Source organism: Apostichopus japonicus, chromosome 4, assembly GCF_037975245.1.
Source record: "Apostichopus japonicus isolate 1M-3 chromosome 4, ASM3797524v1, whole genome shotgun sequence".
In the NCBI taxonomy this organism is placed as follows: domain Eukaryota; kingdom Metazoa; phylum Echinodermata; class Holothuroidea; order Aspidochirotida; family Stichopodidae; genus Apostichopus; species Apostichopus japonicus.
Window position 1 is genome coordinate 26,781,614 of NC_092564.1, and position 20,553 is coordinate 26,802,166.

At 36.5% G+C, this 20,553-nt stretch overlaps 1 protein-coding gene across 6 annotated transcripts in view; it reads left to right on the top strand.

Annotated features, from left to right (window-relative positions):
• Positions 1-20,553, top strand: part of LOC139966987 (adenomatous polyposis coli protein-like) — a 64,122-nt gene that overhangs the window by 4,149 nt on the left and 39,420 nt on the right. For 3 of the 6 annotated variants that reach the window (XM_071970533.1, XM_071970535.1, XM_071970537.1), the window contains exons 2-3: positions 4,471-4,557; positions 11,576-11,717. In XM_071970533.1, coding sequence (XP_071826634.1) covers positions 4,486-4,557; positions 11,576-11,717 — 214 coding nt within the window. In that variant the 5' untranslated portion in view covers positions 4,471-4,485. Of the gene's footprint in view, positions 1-1,736; positions 2,467-4,470; positions 4,558-11,575; positions 11,718-20,553 lie in introns of those variants that run through there. The other 3 variants (XM_071970534.1, XM_071970539.1, XM_071970538.1) reach the window with 3 other exon arrangements.

Below are 20,553 nucleotides of genomic sequence, written 5' to 3' on the forward strand. Positions count from 1 at the left end.
CCATCTGTCTACATGATACTGTACTATACTGTAGAGTATACTTTAGTAGTGTACGAAAGATATTTACATCTATGCCTAGAGTACATAGTAATGTGCTGTACACTGCACTATGTGAAGATAGCTCTATTTAGTAATTAGAAGATGTACTCATCAATATATATGATTCTGTACTTTACATAGTATATGGCAACTACATATTATTACACATCAGTGTATAGGATATAGTTCAGTGTATGACAAACTTGTACTCAAGATAGTACAGTATCTAAGAGAGATACTGTACAGTACACATCGGTTTAAGTGATTCTGTACTGTACACAGTATATGGCAGCTGCATATGGTTAGTAGTAGAAGATGTACTGATGTACACATCTGTCTATATGTGACTGTACTGTGGAGTGTATGGCAACCACTCAGGTGCAGCTCTCATAATGTGGAGTTTGTACACATTTCATCATTTGGCTCTGAAGTATTTATGATTGAGAAGCATCTTCCTAAACTCAATCTTAGATCCTCCAGCAAATCCCTGCTTGATGTAGCCTACCTGTACGTCGGACAAGGTATTACGGCCACCCCATTTTTCAGTGTGGTACGTAGCTGCAAAATATTGGAACTCTGTACCACAAAGCATTAGAGATGCTAACCCCTTAACACATTTTCAGTGCAAAGTTAAATCATATTTATTTCAGATAGCCTGTTAAGTCTGTTTCGTTCAGTAATTTGTTCTCGTTGTAAAGCACCAATAGAGCCCATCTTGACACTTTAGAGCGCTCTATAAATTTGGTATCATTATTACTGCTACTATTACTACTACTACTACTACCTGCTGCTACTACTACCACTATTATTATACTATTTCTTCTACTATTACTACTTCTATTAATATTACTACTAATACTACTACTACCTGCTGCTACTGTACTACTGATACTATTAAAATTTCTACTTCTACTACTGTTACTTCTACTACTACTACTTCTACTACTACTGCTACTAATACCACTACTACTACTACTACCACTACTACTACTACTACTTTTACTACTACTATTACTAGTACTACTATTACTACTATTACTACTACTACTACTATTACTACTACTACTATTACTACTACTATTACTACTACTATTACTACTACTATTACTACTACTATTACTACTACTATTACTACTACTATTACTACTGTATGTATGGATTTAAGGTTTGATAGACATTACACACTGTAGTTACACAGTCTAATTAAGGAAGTGTCCTGCTATTGAACAGTAGCAATTCATTTATCCATATACTGTAAGTATCATTCATGGAGACAACAATTTTTAGGAACGTTCATATTTTATTGCACACGGGGGATTAATCTGGTTGTGAACAGAATTTTCCTCTTGTAAAGAACGTAAACTGATAAACTTTCATGTACAGTACTGTACTATAGCTTCTTTGAGACGTTGTCATATTGTATTGATTAGTTGCCACATATATATGTCTCAATTCTGTCTTTCTGAGAAATGTCGGTTGTCAACGATGAATACATAAAATAGAAAAAATAAACAATTCATCTTCACCTGACTCACACAGTACTCATGCAATTATAAGGATAATAAATGAATATATATCTTTTTATATAATATTTCTATATATTTTTAGGTTAAAGTTAATATTGATTGCACCATCAACTGTTATGTTCATCTAAAAACCTAATCAATACAGTTATCAGTCCTCTACACTGCTAGCATTACTGTACCTTTCAATAACTCATTTCATTCTCAGAAACATTATGTTGTGCTGTATCTGTCCGATTCAATTGTAACAACAACATCCACAGTCCAGAGTTCGATCTACATTAGCCTATAATATCCTCCAGTTATCTGCTTGCTACTTTCATTTACATCCCAAAAGTCAATTACTACAGGCCTTAGATACCGGCTTTCCCTTGCATAATGTATTTGTGACGTAGATGATCAAAAAAAAAAGAAAAAAAAAAAATAAGTGAAGAGAGGAGAAGAGAGAATGCGTGCTTGTCGTCCTCCAAGAGAAAAACCAGAAGATGCTGCTGCTACTTGGACGGCTACCAATTTAGTTTATACGTGGAAACTCAAACTCCGCCTCTCGCCTTCAAATTAGGAGGAAACCTTGGCATAAACAGATATGACATCATAGCAATCTTTAGCCGCGTATGGAGCGTAACGGAGAACGAACGGAAAGATATCATCCACTCAGAGGTCTGCATTCATAATCAGAGGAGAGTCAGACGTTGCGTGGGAGACTGTGCCGTGTCTGTGTTGAATCCCGTACAGTAATGGAACTCGCTGTTATTAATTGGGAAGAGCTGTGAATTTCTCCGTGTGAGCTATAGTGTCTTCCCATCAGGAGTGGATGACTGTGTCTGTTTTAGCTTGGGATTAATGTAGTAGAGCTGGGTGTGGATTTAACCAGAAGGAAACGGAGGGATTTTTTATATCAAAAGTATGTCTCTTTTCTCGTTTAACTTTGTCCTAAATTTGATTATGACAACTGCCGGATTGTCTAGCAGTGGTGTTGGTTATCGCTGTTAACGCATGGCAGAGGTTTGGTTCATTCTAGAAAGAGAAATTATGAAGGCTGTTTATAAGTGAGGATCGATGCATTCCATACCTGGACTGATATTACGTTGTGTTATGTACGTTCACTGTGATGCATGTATGTCCGCAGTATTTTGGTTTTGGTATTTAAGAAAATACTACATTTAGTGATTAAAGTTGTTAATTGATAGTATAAACTGTGTGCTACTGTGTGATCTTCCACTCCCAAACTCCTCCCCTTTTCTCCCCCCCTCCATCCACTACATGTTACTTTCTTTCTCATGATAAATTCGATTGTGCGATGTTGTGTATATCAGTTATGGTTGTGTTGCATTTGGTGTCAACATGACAATTTTAATTTCAAATTTATTTCTCATGTTTGTATAACTTAAAATACAAAATAGCAACATGTTTGCAGTTTTCATTGCTATAGTGCAGTAGTTAGTTTACTGTCGTTTTCATGTCACAATATTTATCCGTTTCAAACAAGTTTGTTTACAATACAAATTGAAATAAAAAAACACATAGTTTTAACCTAGTTTAAATTGCAGGCTAGTTTCATCATGTAGACATCTAAACTTAATGTAATGTCTAAAAGTATTTATGAGCAAAATAAGGAGGTTACACATGCAGTACTTCCCAGTATGGTAATTAAGTCACAACATGTTTACTCTATCCTTTATACTTAATACTTTACGTTTTGCCAACTTTTTTATATATTATTTTTGATCTGATTATCCACTGACCTTTCTAAACATGACTGCATCACAAAGTTTTAAGTGATGCATGGAGCAACATTCTCCCTGTACCTGCATGACCCTTACACACAGAGTCAACCTGTTACAAATCAACTATATCATAGGCCAGCTTACAGTGTTAATTCAATCTGTTTTGAAAGGATTTGTTCTGTCTTGTATACATGTGTTTAATACTTCAGTAGTATGTTGTATGAAATTTACTGTATACTTAGTTTGTACATTACTACTCGTACATTACATGAGGAATTGCTAGTATTGCTACGCATACCTACCGTGCATAATGAGTTTGTGTCGGTACTTCGGTATCACTGTATATACTTACTGTATGCTTGTAATGGCACCTGAAGCCCTGATCTCCTATTGAGATGTATACTTTTGGAATTGACATTGGCACCATCTGTGTATTGTGTACTGAGTTAGTGTTGTTGATCATACCAGGGAGCTGCTACTCTAACATGAGTTACTATTCAATATACATACTGTCCATGTATGTTGTGACTATGTATTGGTACTCATCCATTTGTTTGTGTAGACAATATTCCATATCTATACTTGATATATTGATATATGATTACTTTGTATCAGCGACAGTTTTAAATTTATGTCAAGTCTTGAAAGGTACAGTAAAACACAGTACGTACAGTGTATAGAGTACAATAGAAGAGAATAGTTTACAGTGTACAGTAGAACTGTAGCAGAGAAGAGCATTTCTTGGTCTACATAATTCTCTCTTTCTTAATGGTGCTGCCATATAGCTGCTTGCCACGATGGCAAATATGTACATATGGTTTAGTTCAAGATTGTATGACCATTTTTCTGGTAGAAATGTGTTTTTGACTCCAAAGATTGACCTTACAGTACTAGTAGTTTAAGTCTCGGGCAAACAACGTTACTTTTCACTTGTGTTTCCTTAGCATCCAATCTTTCTAGTCTAAGGCGGCCCTGTGGACTTACGCAAGTGGCTGTTTCTTCTTCCTGTTATACATAGAGATAATTTTCCTGATTCATCTCAAGGAGATGAAACTACCCAAAGAGAGTTGATATAAACAAATTCATGATTTTATTTAAATATCACCCTCTGGAGGTTCAGTCATGATTGAGTCTTTATTTTTCTCTTATAAATCATGATTCTGTTTTTAATTTGCTTGCAGATGTGTTGATGGAACATGGCAACATCTTATGACACCTTACTGCAACAAGTTGAAAATTTGACAGCAGAAAACTCCAGTCTAAAGAGGGTAAGTACAGCATCCCTCCCCTCCCTTCCCCATCCCCTCCCCTTCACCCCTCTCCTAACGAAAAAAATTCTGAGCATGCACAGTCCGTAGCCTAGAGAGAGAATGAAATGAAATTTAAAGGATTGCAATCACTGTGTGAGTGCTACATTTATCCACATTTAAAAGAATTGTCTGGTAGCCCTAAGAAGTAACCTTAAAAAACGATAAATAATTTTCCAAACATGTTGTCAAAGTATGAGAACGCTAATGTTGCGTTTGACAGAGAAACGATTTTTTAATCGTTAAGGATGGACATCTCAAATATGATTTGAACAGTTACGAAATAAACGAATGTGTCATCATCTTCGCAAATGCAGAGTGCGACATAACCCACGCACCGTACAGTACCTACGGTAATAATAAAAAAACGTGTTTGTATACAGTTTAATTTCTTCCTTAATTTTCGGTGAAATTTCTTACAAATTACAGTAGATATGGTTTTAAAAACTCCTTAAGCCGCCATACTGTATATGTAGTAGATCGTTGGTTTCATGGTTTTGTGTAACACAAGATAAGTTTGAACAGCAGACTCTTCGTTGTTACATTGCGATGTTCAGCTCCAATGCGAAGAATGTTCACATGTATAGGCTACTCTAACGTTTACAATCGGACAGTTCTGCGAAGCCTAAGCTTCTCGGTACTACATTCTGCTCTGACATAGATTCCGCCAAGTTTCATCTTTCGGTGTTCCAAATACATTTCTTTTTACTGTAAAGTTGATCCGTGAAGTTAATTTCAGCGATTTCGAGAACAGTTTATGAACAGTGGTTTGAGTGGGAGAGTGTATTATGTGCAACGCTATGTATGTATACCAACTGGGCATGGTAGGCTGTATACGTTCGCGCTATGTACGTAGTATATAATAAGCCATCAGCTGTGCGTGTACACACGAGAGTGTATTTGCTGTGGAAATAGGAGTGATAACTTCAAGTCGCTCGTTTTGCCTATTTGCCTGCACAACGTCAATCACCAAATTGATACGTTCGAACAAACGGTGCTTTTGGTGAGAAACTGGTGAATTTGAAAACCAGATTTCTACAAGCAGAAAATGTTGAATGGGGACAATTTTCACATGGTTAGAAAGAAAAAAATAAGAACTACAAGGACAATGTATCAAAATCTTCCACCAGACAATTCCTTTAACTACACAATTGAGGAGAAAATAAAAAAAAAACAAAGCATGTCAAATTCAGCTGGGGTATGATGTCAAATTTCCATAATAATACGGACCAATTGCAGTTGTAATTCTTAATACGTCACAGGTACTGTATGCCATAACAGTATGATGTTATCTAAGAATCAATATACCTTGGCACAGAGGACACCATAGTAACATACACAACAGTGTGCTACACAGATGTCTTGGGAATACAAACCAGGACTTGGTCCATCTATATATTTCTGATATCTAGGTCAGGTTTAGGAGGTTAAGAGAGGGAGATTCACAAGTTTTTTGGGTCTGTAACTTATAGTTAAAGAAGGCAACTGTATGCAACATTTACAATGTTGATCAGGAACCTGTAGTCTGAGCATTCTGAATATATTTACCTGAAAAGATGATACCTACAGTAGTTAACAGCCACGGTAAATTTGCATAACCTTTGAAAACTATATGGATCCATTTTCCCTAGTAACAAAAAAAAAAGTGCTTTCACACTGTTCATCACAATTTTACTTTACCGGTGGTGAGAGTAACTTTTACCACCCAAAATTTTAGTCCGTTGATAAGAGTAGAGGAGTATGCACAAGTCCATACTAAACAGAACGCTACAAATTTCAATCTGTAGATCACCGGTGAACTGAGAGGTTACTGTATTATGGTGAATCACAACAAAAGTTAGAACCAGAGGGACACACTGAAAACACTGTTCACAAACCTTTCCCCACAGACCTGTCTGACATTCTTAAACAGAGTGGGCAAAAAGGATAGAAGGGTCATTGACTTGTACAGTAAGGCATCCTGTCAATTGTAGGATTATGAAGGGTTGGGGAGAGGGGATGAAGGAAGGGGTGGGGGGGAAGCAGTATCTTGTATCTAGGCTGTGTAGAACATCCTTTGCACTCTGCATCCTTGCGAAATAGGCACTGCTGGTCTGCAGAGTTAATCTATGTTGCTTGATATTGATTCAGCCTTGCTGCAGGGGATCTTGCAGCAGCTGCAGCTTTTCTTCTTGAAAAGGTTTCTACGGATAATAAGGAAATACCGATGTGGAAGGTTGCACTTCTGTACTTACAGGAGCCATGATACACAATACAGTTATTTTAGTTTACCAGAACCTAACCGGCTGCTTTAAGGACATTAAGTGGATCTTTTGATTAGTGCCCTAGGTAGTTATGCTTGATGTTAGCATATTAATGAAAGATACAGGAGCAGAAGACGTCTTTACGATGTTACATCATTAACGGATTAATTATCGGAGAATTACCAGAGGAATTGCCATCCTACTGTGCGGTAATGCAGCTATCCCAACGGACATGATTTACAGACACATATATCCGTACATGTGTGTGTGAACCTGCAGTATAAAGTACAGCACTCTCATAGTACTCATAGTACTGTCAAGATGGGTGAGTCAGACTGGAAGCCTGCACTAATCAGATTTTATGGAAAACACTCGTGGGATTGATAGCAGAATTTAATTATTACCAGTCATTTCATGAAATGAGGCCAATTATGTTAGACTTTAGGGTAGAAATCGGTGATGATAAAAGTAGATCTAAGCTGTTCCTAAGTTGTTAAATGACTTTTAATTCTTGAAGCTGTAAGAATCAGATCAACATCACAGATGACAATGAGTGGATGCTGGAAGGTGTCGCTTGCTTTCTTCTGCCTCTAGCAGAGTGAATCAACGGCAGAAGATGGAACCAACGAAAAGTACACAATTCTGTCGGTAGGTAGAAGAGTCACCAACTGCAGATATGTTACAAAATCCAGCAGATTACCACTCACGGGCAAATTGGGAGGGGATGTAAATATGGAGGGAGGGGAGGGGGTGGGGGTATAAATAGATGGTGGAGGTCCTTTATAATGATGGACCAGTGGTCGTGGCTTCAAATAATGTCTTAAAGGGGTCAACATACTATTACAGTATGTGTATTAAGCAGTATTTTTTTCAACCAAGGAAAGAAGTCTTAGGCTGTTGTGCAATGTTGTGAGCACAAACCTCCTGCAGTACTTATCGCCTTCCTTAAATTAATGCACAACTTTCTAAAATAAAGAGTTTTGCACTTCAAATGCGAAATACATCCTGTTTACTGTACATATTAATATTATAGGGCCTGTTCAATAATTAACAGTGAGGTGGCTTCACGGAGCATGGTTGGCAGGCAGCCTTGTCGAGCTGAGATCCATCCCAAGGTTCCAGTAGAATGTGTTATTGCTATAGGAACTGCTACTTACATATGGATTTTTTAAAGTGTAGGTATAAGTTTATAATTGGAAGGACCTAAATTAACATTCATATCCAGTGAATGAGGAATGCACTTGTACAATTTGCTACAATAAACTACTGTAAGGCCTGATTAGTGAGTGCAAATTGCACAACCGTTTTCAATTGTGCCTAGATTGCTGCAGTACAGGTTCAAGCTTGGTGTTCGCCCATCAGTGAATTGTCAACAAGGGAGAAAAACAGCTGGCATAACAACCTACACAAAGGTACTGCACAATGGTGGAAGTCTTGTAGTTTGCATACATCTGTAGAGTAGAGAAACTTCAATACTCTCCCTATAGTGTTGTGGTGGGACCCCCATCCTGTTGGTACAGTATAGTACAGCATGAATTATAAATGTTACACACAGTACTACAGTATGCTAATTTGTGTCCTGTATCTTCATACACTACTACCTGGACAGGCTAACTACATACAGTCTGTATTGCTAGTAGCAGACTTATAGCAAGTCCATTCTTGTCCCTGTATTCTAGCACAGTTACCTGTAATTTGTACTGGCCGATTGTACTCATACCCTTTACTCCGGGCAGTTTTGGAATGTACTACAGTAGTGCAGGATTAAGTAAGTTGTACTCAAACTATTAAAGGAACCTGGTACCTCATACTCAAAGCAAGGAGTATTCTTCATGTCCTGGTACTCATGCATGCTATCGTACTCATGCGTCATATGTCTGGCGAGTTAGTGTGCGTATAAAATATTACACACTAAAAGTACAAATTATACTAGAGTATGTATGTATGTTCTATACTGTGTACAGACAGTACAATTCCCTGTGAGACTTTAAAAAAAAAAGTCAAGAAGTTTCCCTTGCAGCTTGCATGCATGATGTTACTTAATACCAAACGGATGGCATACTATGCAGGTATACCATGCAGTATGTGTTTAATATATATACCATTTCTACTATTCTTTTTGCTGGACCCCTGTGTCTTGGCTAGATCGTTTCTTCAGGGCTGTGTATTTGTTCTATGCGTTTGGTATGAATCTGGACTGATCTGAAGGTCATGCACCTCTAACAACAATTCAATAGTGAATTGCTGAAATACTGTACAGTATATCAAAAGTTGGAGATTTTGAACAGTACTGTAAGCTGCAGACTTAACAATGTTTTGTAGTGCTGTATGTACAGACTAAATATCATCAAATTTCCTCCCATATAGGTGGGTAGTATTTTGCCTTAGTCTGAAAATATTAAAAGTCATGTGTTTGAAAATTACAATACTCATAAGTTTGTTTTTTGAACAATTTTAATATAACCTACACTGTTGTTGTTGTTATTATTTTTTTTAGTCTGCAAATTATATTGTTCCCACTGAATACAATGGTAGTATATTTTCCACATAATGATGCGCTGACCATTCTCTTTGCTTCCAGTATAAATTCATTAATCATGGTGTACTGTACTGTACATGTAGGCAACCTGTAAGAAGTTTGCAGACTGGACATTTTAGCATTGCATGTTGAAATTCCAATATCCAGAAAAATGAGTAAAATTCTTAATACTTTTTTATGAGCATGAATAAATGACCCTCTTCCAGCGAGCACTTGCACCTCATAGCACTACACAGACTACGTACCTTGATTTACGTGACTCACTTCCTCCGTGAGAACTTCCATAACTGTTACCTTGGCTAACCTCTTAGTTAAAAGAATCTTATTAATGCTTCATAAGCCGATAGATGGTGCATAAGTCTACCGCACTCTACTGTGCCCCCCCCAAACCCACCCCCACCACCCATCCTTTCCTCCATCAATATTAATTTGTCTCTTATAGTGAAGAACATTAATGTTATCTCTTTTTTATTGGTGGAAAAGATACATGGATAACTGAATCACTAGAATGTCCCCTCCCCCCAGCCATTTTTTGATGCCTTGACTGCTGGCATTCCAAAGTCAGCACTCACATGCAAATTTTATTTTGAGCACCGGAGAGCAATCGGCAAGTTACGAACGGTTGTTGACAAATGGAAGACACTTCTTCCAAGTTCAAACTTGTTGTAGTATATAATTGAACTGCACTCGGACGGACGGTGTGGGCTAATCACCATTGGTCCTAATACCACAAAATTGGGAGCAAAGCGCAGAAGTAATTAAAATTTGACAGCGATGGCTTGGTACAGCGCGTGAGTCATCCTTACTCGCAGCAAACCATCTGGAACGATTAGGCACATCACGCCATTGGGCACTCACATCTTGTCAATGCAGCGTGACAAAATTACAGAATAACAAAACCCGAGCGATTGTTTATACCCATTTGATTGCTAGTATTAGAGGGACAAACCTGATACTGTCATTTTAAAATGTTACATCCTTCTGAGGAAACTGTGTGAATGGATTTGTTTACACTCTGGCGTGACAAAATGGAACCATGGAACGCCTGAAGTGTGCTGGATACTTAGTCATTATTTACCCTTCCCACCTGCATCTGATGTTTGACTACTGTAGATATTAAGATATTAAATACTGTAGGCCTAATAGTTACAATTTGAAATTTAAAAATAAGAAAAAAAAGGAAAAAAATTATGATGATAATGATGTGTTCAACTTGGCAGAAGAGATTTAAACAATTCAATTTACATTCAAGCGGATATTTAAATAAATAGTAATATAGATTTAAGAAGAAAGGGAAACATCGTGTAGAATTTGTTAGCAAGTTGGTAAAATTGTATGCATTCGATCATGCTTGTGGTTCTGGTTCATGGAATAGATATTTAATCTGAAATTGCTGCGCTCTTTCAAGCATAACGTTATGTAAGAGCTAGTCATACCATGCTGGTTAATTAAAGTTTGCGAAGGGTTAATAATTGACAATTAACCGATGAAGCAGAAATTGGTGTAAGTCAAAGAGGGTCACATTTTCACTGCAAGATTAAGGTGTTGGTCTCTTTACTTGTTCTGATCTGTAAAGATGGTCTTTAAATATATTTTTTTTATAGTGTTGATTCATTATATTTACTTCACTCCTCTCTTACCTGTCCCCTACTACACTAACGCACTTACCTAGCCTACCAAGAAGCCACTGGTAGAATGTTACAGCATAGAACAGGCCTAATTCAGCCAGACAATTGGCTGAATTTTGTGGCCTGTAGCTCTCCTCACTTTAAAGGGAGCCTGTTTTCATTTAAGTAATCATCATTAATGCAACTTACATATGTAGGTTTGCACATAAACCCTAACATTTTTTGCTTACACCACCTATACCTACACTTTAACTGTAAGTCCACGAAAAACCTCTCATTATCAATTAGCAACTTTTTCATTTCAACATGAAAAAGTCAAAGTAAAGGTTAAATACGGATTGTAATTTTGCTACAAACGTTAGCTTTCTCGATATACAGTATGGACTTGTTAGCTTAGGTAGTGCTGTCAAGGACTTAAATTGTATTCCCGAGGTCAGGTACTCAAATCTCATTCCAGAATCCAGCCAGTAGATTATCTGAGCACTTTTTTTCCAAAACTAATTGTAATTCTAACTTCCACCTAACCTCGGGTTAAATTTGTTTTTTTGTGCCATCTAATCATTTTTCAGGAATTGAAGGATAACTCTCATCAACTCTGCCAGTTAGAAACAGAAGCAAGCTCCATGAAAGATGCCTTGTTACAACTACACTTTAGTACTCAGTCCATGCAGGAAGATATCATGGCAGCTCATAAGACTAGTGAAGTCAAGGGTAGGTCAAAAAATTCATCAAAGTCAAGTGTTTTGGTTTAAAGCTAATATCATGGATAATCCTGCTCATAGTATGGGAACATCATGTCAGCAGAGAAAATGTCCTAAATAGTTACCAAACTAATTTGTAGTTTTGAATGCAATATCTAGAGAAGACACATGAATTTGAAGGTTTTCAGTATTATCACCAAATCTGCTAGAAAGTCAAATTATGGTCACCCATGCTTTACATTTCAACACACATTTTTACTGCCTCACTAAAGTTAGTTCTCCCTCAACGAGGGGTTAAATTGAATATTTAATCATCCTCAGTGGCTGGGAATAATTTTCGAGAGTCAGAGCCTCTATAGGAAGAGTACAAGTACTTTTGAAAACATCTAGCAATTTTTAGCCTGCAAAAAGCTTTCGGCCCATACAGCTGAATGTGCCAGTTGCAGACTACTGAGGGAACAAGTTCTTGACCTATTAACATCCATTCTTGTTTCTTTCTGTACACATCGGTGTTTTTGTCTTTTCGTTCTGTAACTCTCACTGTTCTGTCCTAGATCATACAAGATGACAGTATACATTTAGTTTCAGTTGAGTTGAGTAATCTTTGAAACTGTTATAGCAATTAACAAGTATAACAAAGTGGCTTCCAACTTTTGCAATCTATTTACTTTGTTTTCTTTGATTGTATTTTGCAAGACTCGAAATAAAAAAAAGGTGTAAGTTCATGTTTTTTCATGATTCTAATCATTGTTGTGGTGACTGCTACCAATGTCTACCAAATCTTCCACACATTGATGTCTTAATCTGAGACATTATGTCACCTCTCAGCTAGGAAATCTCTCTCCTACTTACTGTACATCTGGCGACCATTGTGTCCCCCTTTCTTTGTGGTATTAGCAGTAATCTCTGCCAGTGGTGCTCCGATCTTATGATACAGCATTAAGCCAAACTAGGAATCAAAATCCCTTTTAGTTTGTCAATCGTTTAATGACACTCCCCCGCTGTTATTAGCTACCAGTTGTCCGCGACCTCAACTTGTAAAACTGATGTGAAATCGGAGAACGTGAGGGATGGTAAGGAAAACATACGGAGAGAAAGCAGCCCGGAGGTAAAGAGATAGGATTGCGTGAGCGTTGCATGGAGAGAGAGCTGGTTAGCTGCGACAGTGACTCATGCCGTGGTGCCGTGGTATCTCAAATATGCCAACAACCATTCCCTTCTGTACAGCTGGCTTGAAAATTACATATATATATATCCGTTTGTCTTTCTGTTGTTCTCAGTTTTTGATAATAATTTTTTGAAAGCGATTGGTCAGGGCATTTGCATTACTTAAGGAGTAGTCACTCTTACTGTAGTTGGTACATGGTTTTGTCAAATTTGCTTAATAAAAATTTCTTTCATTTAAAGTGACCTCAGTTTAATTTAGGTTTTTTACTCTACTATTGATGAAATGTAATCAAGGTTGTTTGTTCAGATGCATGTCTTGGTGTGTTCAGGCTGGGGAAATAAAGAAGGCCAAGAAATATAGCAAGGGTGACCATAGAACATAATAAAAGTAACAACTTTATGCTCGGCGATCAGATGAGCTGGTACGATCGCACAAAACTGGAAACAAAACTTGAGAAGTGCTGGCGACAAAAAGTTGTCATTGGGAATGGAGAAAGTTGGGCATATGCTGGATTCACAAGGATACTAAATTTGTTAGGGCTCTTTAAATACTGTCTGCAGCAAATTTGCTGATATAATCTTATGGCTTGATTCAGAGTTGCATCACAGGAAATATTCATAGACAGGAACAGGAAATATTTAATTTAGTTTTCCAAATTTTGTTTAGCACTTTTTGATGACTCTGAAGTTTGTCTCATATATTGAAAAAAAAATAAGTGGTTCACATATAACACATTACTATACATCTTTGTATATAGCAATTTGACCATTTGGCATAGCATTTTGTGATGTTATACTGGATAAATGACTCCTTTCACTGCTGTTGGTTGTTTCTAGTTGACTTCACTTCTAGCTTACCTGTCTCCTCACAACCTTAGCACTCTTCCTCTAGAGTGAACTGTAGACCATTCTTACACTACATGCCCTCTACGACCGGCCACTTCCAGTCGAAGCCCCTCCCACTCCTTCTACAGTACCACCCAAAGATTTGGAATTTTAAAATCATTGTATATTAATACTCTTAATGTGCTTATTCAAATATCTTTAGCACTTGTCAAGAAAAGTGGTGAAAAATTAGAGACCTGTAACATTTTTTTATATTTCAAAACAGATCTGATTGATGCATACTACATACTGTAACAAATGTACACCTTATAATGATCATTAAAGGTAGTAAGGTTAGATTAGCAACATACTCACCAAACCTACACATCTCTCTTACAGTGTACATATTGGTCATTCTTTGTTATTTTGCTATATTTTCTCAGACAACCAAATTTTCTGTTTGGGCGACCAAATAAACAAATATATGGATATTCAAGGCACAACCAGAAAAGAAGCAAGAATATCCTTAAAAATTTGCCCTGCTTTGGAAGAATAACTTGAACCATGGTTATTTGTTAAAATTCCTTCAGAAATTTTAATGGCAACTAAAACTCTTGTGGTCAGTAAAGCTTTGGTCTGTTCAGTTGTTCTCAAGAATTCAGAAGAGCCAAAATTAATCTGTCATAATACCTTACTTCTTGCAGTATATATGTTTAGTTTCACAAATATTATTTTCATAATGGCTCCTGTCGTAAGCCGCAGAAATGGAAGATAAATTTGTGCAAAATCTTAGTTTTAAAAAGTAATCACTCTACATTTGAGAGGATTTAGATGCCACAAGAACCGCATAATTTACTCGCAACTCATCGGAAATGCTCCGTCATCCTTTTCACAAAGTGTCCTCTTGTGCTTGATTTCAAATAGATGGATATTACCTCCGGAGACCTTGGTATCATTTAATGAAGAACTTTTTTTTTCCAGATTGAGATCTTGCCTCTCTCATATCGAATTAAGAGCTTGGTTTTCCGTCCGAAAATGAAAGCCGTTGTCCTTCAAAGCAGAGACATGCAGCCAACTCTTGTTTGCCGATTTATATTGGTATTAATAAAAAAGGAACAGAAAAAAAGAATAGCCTTGCATTGTTGTGTTGCTCTTTAATGAATCTTTTGTTGTTAATTGTTCTGAAGAGAAATAGAAACAGTGATATGTCACGGAGAGTTTATATGCTGACCTTTACAACTGCAAATATAGAATTTCTGAGGCAGCTTCTTTGGAGCCATCTTCTTTTTTTTCTTTTTTTCATGTCTATGTCAATAACAAATAAATAGGGAAGCCTCACAACATTGGCGCCATTGAAAGTGTGTAAGGACTTTGTGGTTTAAAATATTTCAGCATTAGTAATTAAATAAACTCAGTTGAATCACAACATATGTTTGTTGTTGTTGTTGCTATTCTAACTTTTTACTCGAGAAGTAGAAGAGGGTTGGGAACCGCCCCCAAAAAAGGATCCTTGTGTGTATTCCCCATCCTCACTTCTCCCTTCTCCTCCCACAGCCCACATAACTTCAATTTTCTCAAAATGCTCAGGCAATTGCTTTCTCTGCAATGTAAATTTTATTCAGTACATTAATGTTGCTACAAAGTCACCTAAAAACACAATAATTTGCAGAATTCTCAAGATGCTCACAGCAGCTGATGACAAAGCCATGGAATTTAAACCTGAAATTGAGTTCATGTGACACTTTCAGTCAGTTTTCCATTTTTCATTTATTTATATCAAAAAATGCCATAATCGAAATTAAATATGCATAATGAACTTTTCATAATGTAAAATAATTACAAAACCAAACCCTGTATTCCTAAACCTTGCTGTATAGACCTAACAGAGAATATCCCCCCCCCCCCAAAAAAAAGAGAATTAACTCTGATTGGTTCCTTGATGACCATAGCGCTTAAAATAAACATAGAGTTGCTACCAGGACAGTCTGGTACAGTACATTCATAAACACCGCACAATAAGTAAGAATTTTTTATACTGTTCTTCGATCCCCTCTTTTGATTTTTAAAATTCTTGAAAACACATGAGCTGTGACTTCATTTATTGTATCAAAGCATGCCTGTAGTATCAAGTGATGAAATTTGGCACCATAGTTTAAGGACAACTTGCTTGGAGTTTTGTCCAATGTGTAAATAACAACTAGGTAAAGAAAGCCTTTTCTGTCTCCAGAAGGTGGTGAATCATTTGTAAAGAAAGAGCACCAAAGTACAGTACAATTTGTTTCACTTGAATTAAAAAAAAAAAATTATAAAGCAAAAAAGAATCACAAACACACAAAAAACCATCACAAAAATGAAACCATAAGAAGTGTAGCAGAGCTGAAGAAAGTAATGTAGAATAAAGGCCAGAATAAAGGCAGAATTAAATTAACAAACTAGAGGAACAGAAAAGCAAAGAAAAAAGTAAGAGAAGAGAAGTGACGTTTCTTATATGTTAATATTAATTTCATATTAAGGTGGAGGGTATATATTGAAATGTATAATATACATCTATATAGAGCTTCTATATCCAATTTATTCTTCAGCTTTCTTCGAGAAAAACCCAGATCAAAACGTATAGAAATAACCTGAAGTCAGAATCTGTTAGACTTTGAACAAATCTTGGAATAAACTCAATAGAATTATTTATCCCATGACAAAACTGCTGACTTCTTCGTCAAAATATTGTTTTAATGTCAAAGGTGTATCCCTATCCATTGATAACCTGACTACCCTTTAGACCTAAATTCATGCATTACTCTGGTTCCATTGATTTCTTGTACTATATATGTATGTATATAGATATATATATACCCTTTTTTCCCCTAGGTATTATTCTCAAGTGCCTTTCTTTAAAAAGGAATCATAAATATTATTTAAAGTGCTTGTCAAAATACAAGGAACCAAGTAATTGGATGGAGGCCATTCAAAATGCAAGGGATCCCAGGGTGAAATAAACTGGTACCTTGAGAGCGAAGGAAAGGTTGAAGAATTTGGGACTACCTGCTGGAACCTACCGTAGCTGTAGGAAGTTAGCCTTAGTGTCACATACAGTAGTGTATTTTGTTCTACATGTATGTTCAATGTAGTGGAATTAATGAACAACCATACTGCACATTGTACAGTTTATATACATATACATATATATAGTATATAAAGTTCAGTAATAGCAGTATAGTGCCTAATACAACTGGTGCAGAGCTAGATGCATAAACAGGCTATTCCATCGCGTTGCAACTCAAGAAATGGAGTGATCGATTTTCTTTCTTTTTAAGTCTTAGATATGTTTTGAGAGCTCAGTTTCTTTTTGGTAACATTCGTTGTGGAAAGATTTGGTGTGGTTGTTGTACCTTGAAGCTTCCACTAGCCAGACCGATATATATGGCTGTCTCTTGACCAGTAGTGACCTTTGCCTTGTACCTGTACAGTAGATTATATCACTGGCGAGACATTCCCCAGACGGGGCAGTCGTCCTTTTTTCTGCAATTGCAAGTGATTTCCTTGGTCTCCAGGTTTGCTTTTGATATGATCTTGTTATGATTAGGTAATACCCCCTCATTGACAGTTATACAAAGCCAGTTTATTCGCATTCATACACTTGGTGAGATTCAAGTAGACTCACACTTGTTGTTAAAAAACTTTATAAAAAATATTATTATTGTCTTTTCAGGATTAAACTAGGAGTTAATTTTGCTTTGAATGATTTGACACCATCAAAACTATTTCCTGCCCACTGTTTTTATTGGCAGCATCTTGCGTCGTTAATGAGGTTTGTTAACGATGCATGCATAGAATTAAGACTTTCGTCTGGAAAATTCTGCAGCAGTCATTATATATTGCTCACTGGGCATTGACTGCGTTCTCTGTTTTCCTTGAAGGAGGATGTGTAGCACTGGTTCTGGTTTAGTGATTGAGAAGACGTTGTTGGGATTCTGGTTCACCAAGATCCTCTCGACCGTAACTTTCGATGATTCACACATGGAATAAGAACTTTGCAGGATATGAATATAGAATTTTTCCATAACAGCAGTTTTTTTGTGCAAAATATGCCAAACATATGTCTGCAAACTTATGGATGATATATCAAGTTTTTGTTTCCATTCGAAGCAATTTGATCTCAACTCTTTTATAGAAATCTTTCTTACAAAGTGAAAAAGTTGGATTTTCCCCTTTTTTTCCAGTAGTCTGGCACACTGTCGGCACCCTATATAACTAGAAAGCTGTTTTTGCTGATGTCCACTGATAGTGGTAACATCATTTTCTGTTGAAAGAAACCTGGGCATGCTTTGCTCTCCAAAATATTGAAAAATACTGTAAATTGTTAAAGCAAAAGTGTGCTATTGTTAGCAATTTGTGGGAAGTATTAAGTATCTGGAAAATATCAGTTTAAATCATCCTATCACTTGCTGGGGAAAAAAAAAAAGTTGCTTGAAGACAGGATGTGGATTGCGACAAATGTGTCACTTCCAGAGAGAAATATTTAGTCATGATTACCGGCTCAGCGTGGAAACACCTAAAGAAGAAACGAAATCCATTGAAGGGGAAATACACTTAGCTTGTGCTGTTCATCTGATTGATGATTTCCTTTCAAAATAAAAAATGCAGTGATTGTGTCATAAGAAGATAATGCTATATGTCTGCTATATTTATTATGCAGTGTTCATAAATGTCAATTGACCCCAAGGGAACTTAGAAGCCAAGGGGCTGAATCATTCCCCACCTCCCTACACCATTTCTTTCCGAGGGCAAAATATTTATAAGTAATCTCAGTGTCCAATAGGATCTGTTCGGCCTGTTCTGATCTCTGTTGCATCTTCCTTACAATTTTGAAGAATTTCACACACTTTGTGATAAATTGATCAAGGTCGTTACCATAGCAACCTGTACTCTCTATAATTACCATAAATTAGCATATATTGTAAAGAAACAAAACAGATGTGAATAAAGAATTATAACGGGAATAGTCACTTAGCATTCAAATGATTTTCTTTCCTTGTTAATCTGATCAATTAGTTCACATTCTTAGGAATATACCGTATTAAAGGTAATAAAATTTTAGGGACAAAGCAAAATATTTACGTGGTGCAGCCATATAGCACAGATGGCTGATGTGTAACAGATCTTTATTAAAATAAGTTTTCCAAAAAATAACATGCACTTTGTTATCGCAATGACACAGAGCTCTGAAAATGATGTCTTTTTAAATTTTTATTGACATATTTAGGGAAAGAGTTTAGTTCAGTTCATATATCACATCCAGATCCCCCCTCCCCCCCAGTTGTGGACCAATTTACCCTGAATATTTTGAAATGTTTCTGGCATTTGATTTCAGATCAAATTGTCTCGGTCACAAGGGATTACTACAAATGTTACCCAAAAGAAGCTCACTGAATTTGTAAGTCATCAGAGATGGAATGCTTGTTTCTTTTTTTGCTGCAAATGTTTGAAATCTCATAATTTTACCTCATCCTACGGCAACTTCTGCAAACTGTACTTTGTTAACGCCGATCGGGCTCCCCGCCGAGCGCTCTGCATGACACGCAATATTGTTGTGGCCGGATGAGGCAAGAGGAAGTTAATCGTTCTCTTCCCGGAGAACTGACGAGTCTCATTCCTCTTCAGAGTTGCTGATATCATTAGATTTGTTAGGCATGTCACTTTGAATTCATGTAACAATAATATGAAAAAAGCAGGGGAAAAAACTATTTAAACAAAATTGTAGTAGTGATATGGGACCATTAAACCTAGTAATGTGGAGGTTGTTAAAGTGAGCGTGCTCACGTTTAATACTTGAACCTCAAACTCCAACATGAGAATTTATCGATACAATAAGTAATTGTAGATTCAATAAAGGAATTTAATGCTACTTTCTGAATGTTTTGAAAGTTTAAAACCCACAATGTGTTGGTGGACTTGTACTGTTTGTCAATGGTTTGTTTGCCAGCCATTCTGACAGATTTTAGTGGCCATTTTATGACCAGATATTTAGCATGAGGTGAAGGACTTGTTAGTATTTCTGGCATGTTTTTTCTGTTTTGATATTGAAGACTCCATGGTGTGAAATGTTTACAATACATGGAGGTTGGTGCACAAAGGAACTACAAACTGTACTTTAGATTGTCAGATCATTGTGGTCAGTTTAAACTGTTATTAGGCGATCTGATAGATTTTAGTGGCCAATCGGAGAGATCATAATTGCCAATTTGGCAAATGTTTGGCAGTTTATGAATAATTTGAGAGATTTGTGCTTGTCATGGCTTATTTTATTTTTAAAGGTTGTTGTAGTTACTGGGTTTTTGATTAAATTTGTTTCTCTCTCTCTACTTGACCATATGGCATATTTTTTTGTTGTCATTTTTGATAGACTTTTTTTGTATCAAATGGAACGACACTCTTTATTTGAGGTTCTGCTTTCTGGCAGAACGTTTCAAGAAAACCTAAGGCACTTAAATGTATTCGATCAGGATATATGTGAAACTTTTCAAAATAATTTTAAAAAATGTTGTGATTTTTTGGGTTCAATTTTGAATAGTGGTCTTTATCATCATCCTTCTCCTGTCAGATCTGATTGTCAGATCTCCTGGCAGATGAAATACAGTTTGGAAAATTTGCTGCAATTTTTAATATAATTTTCTTTATTGAGGGAGGAGGGACATGGAGGGGGGGGGGGCAGTTGAAGATTCTGGATCATTATTTGCTGTCATTTGAGTGGGACTGCATTTTTCTATCTGATGCAACTCAATTCCTTCTGACTGTTGATTTATAGTGTTGTTAACTTTTGACTTTTGCTTAAAATTGGGGTACATCGTCATTGTGGT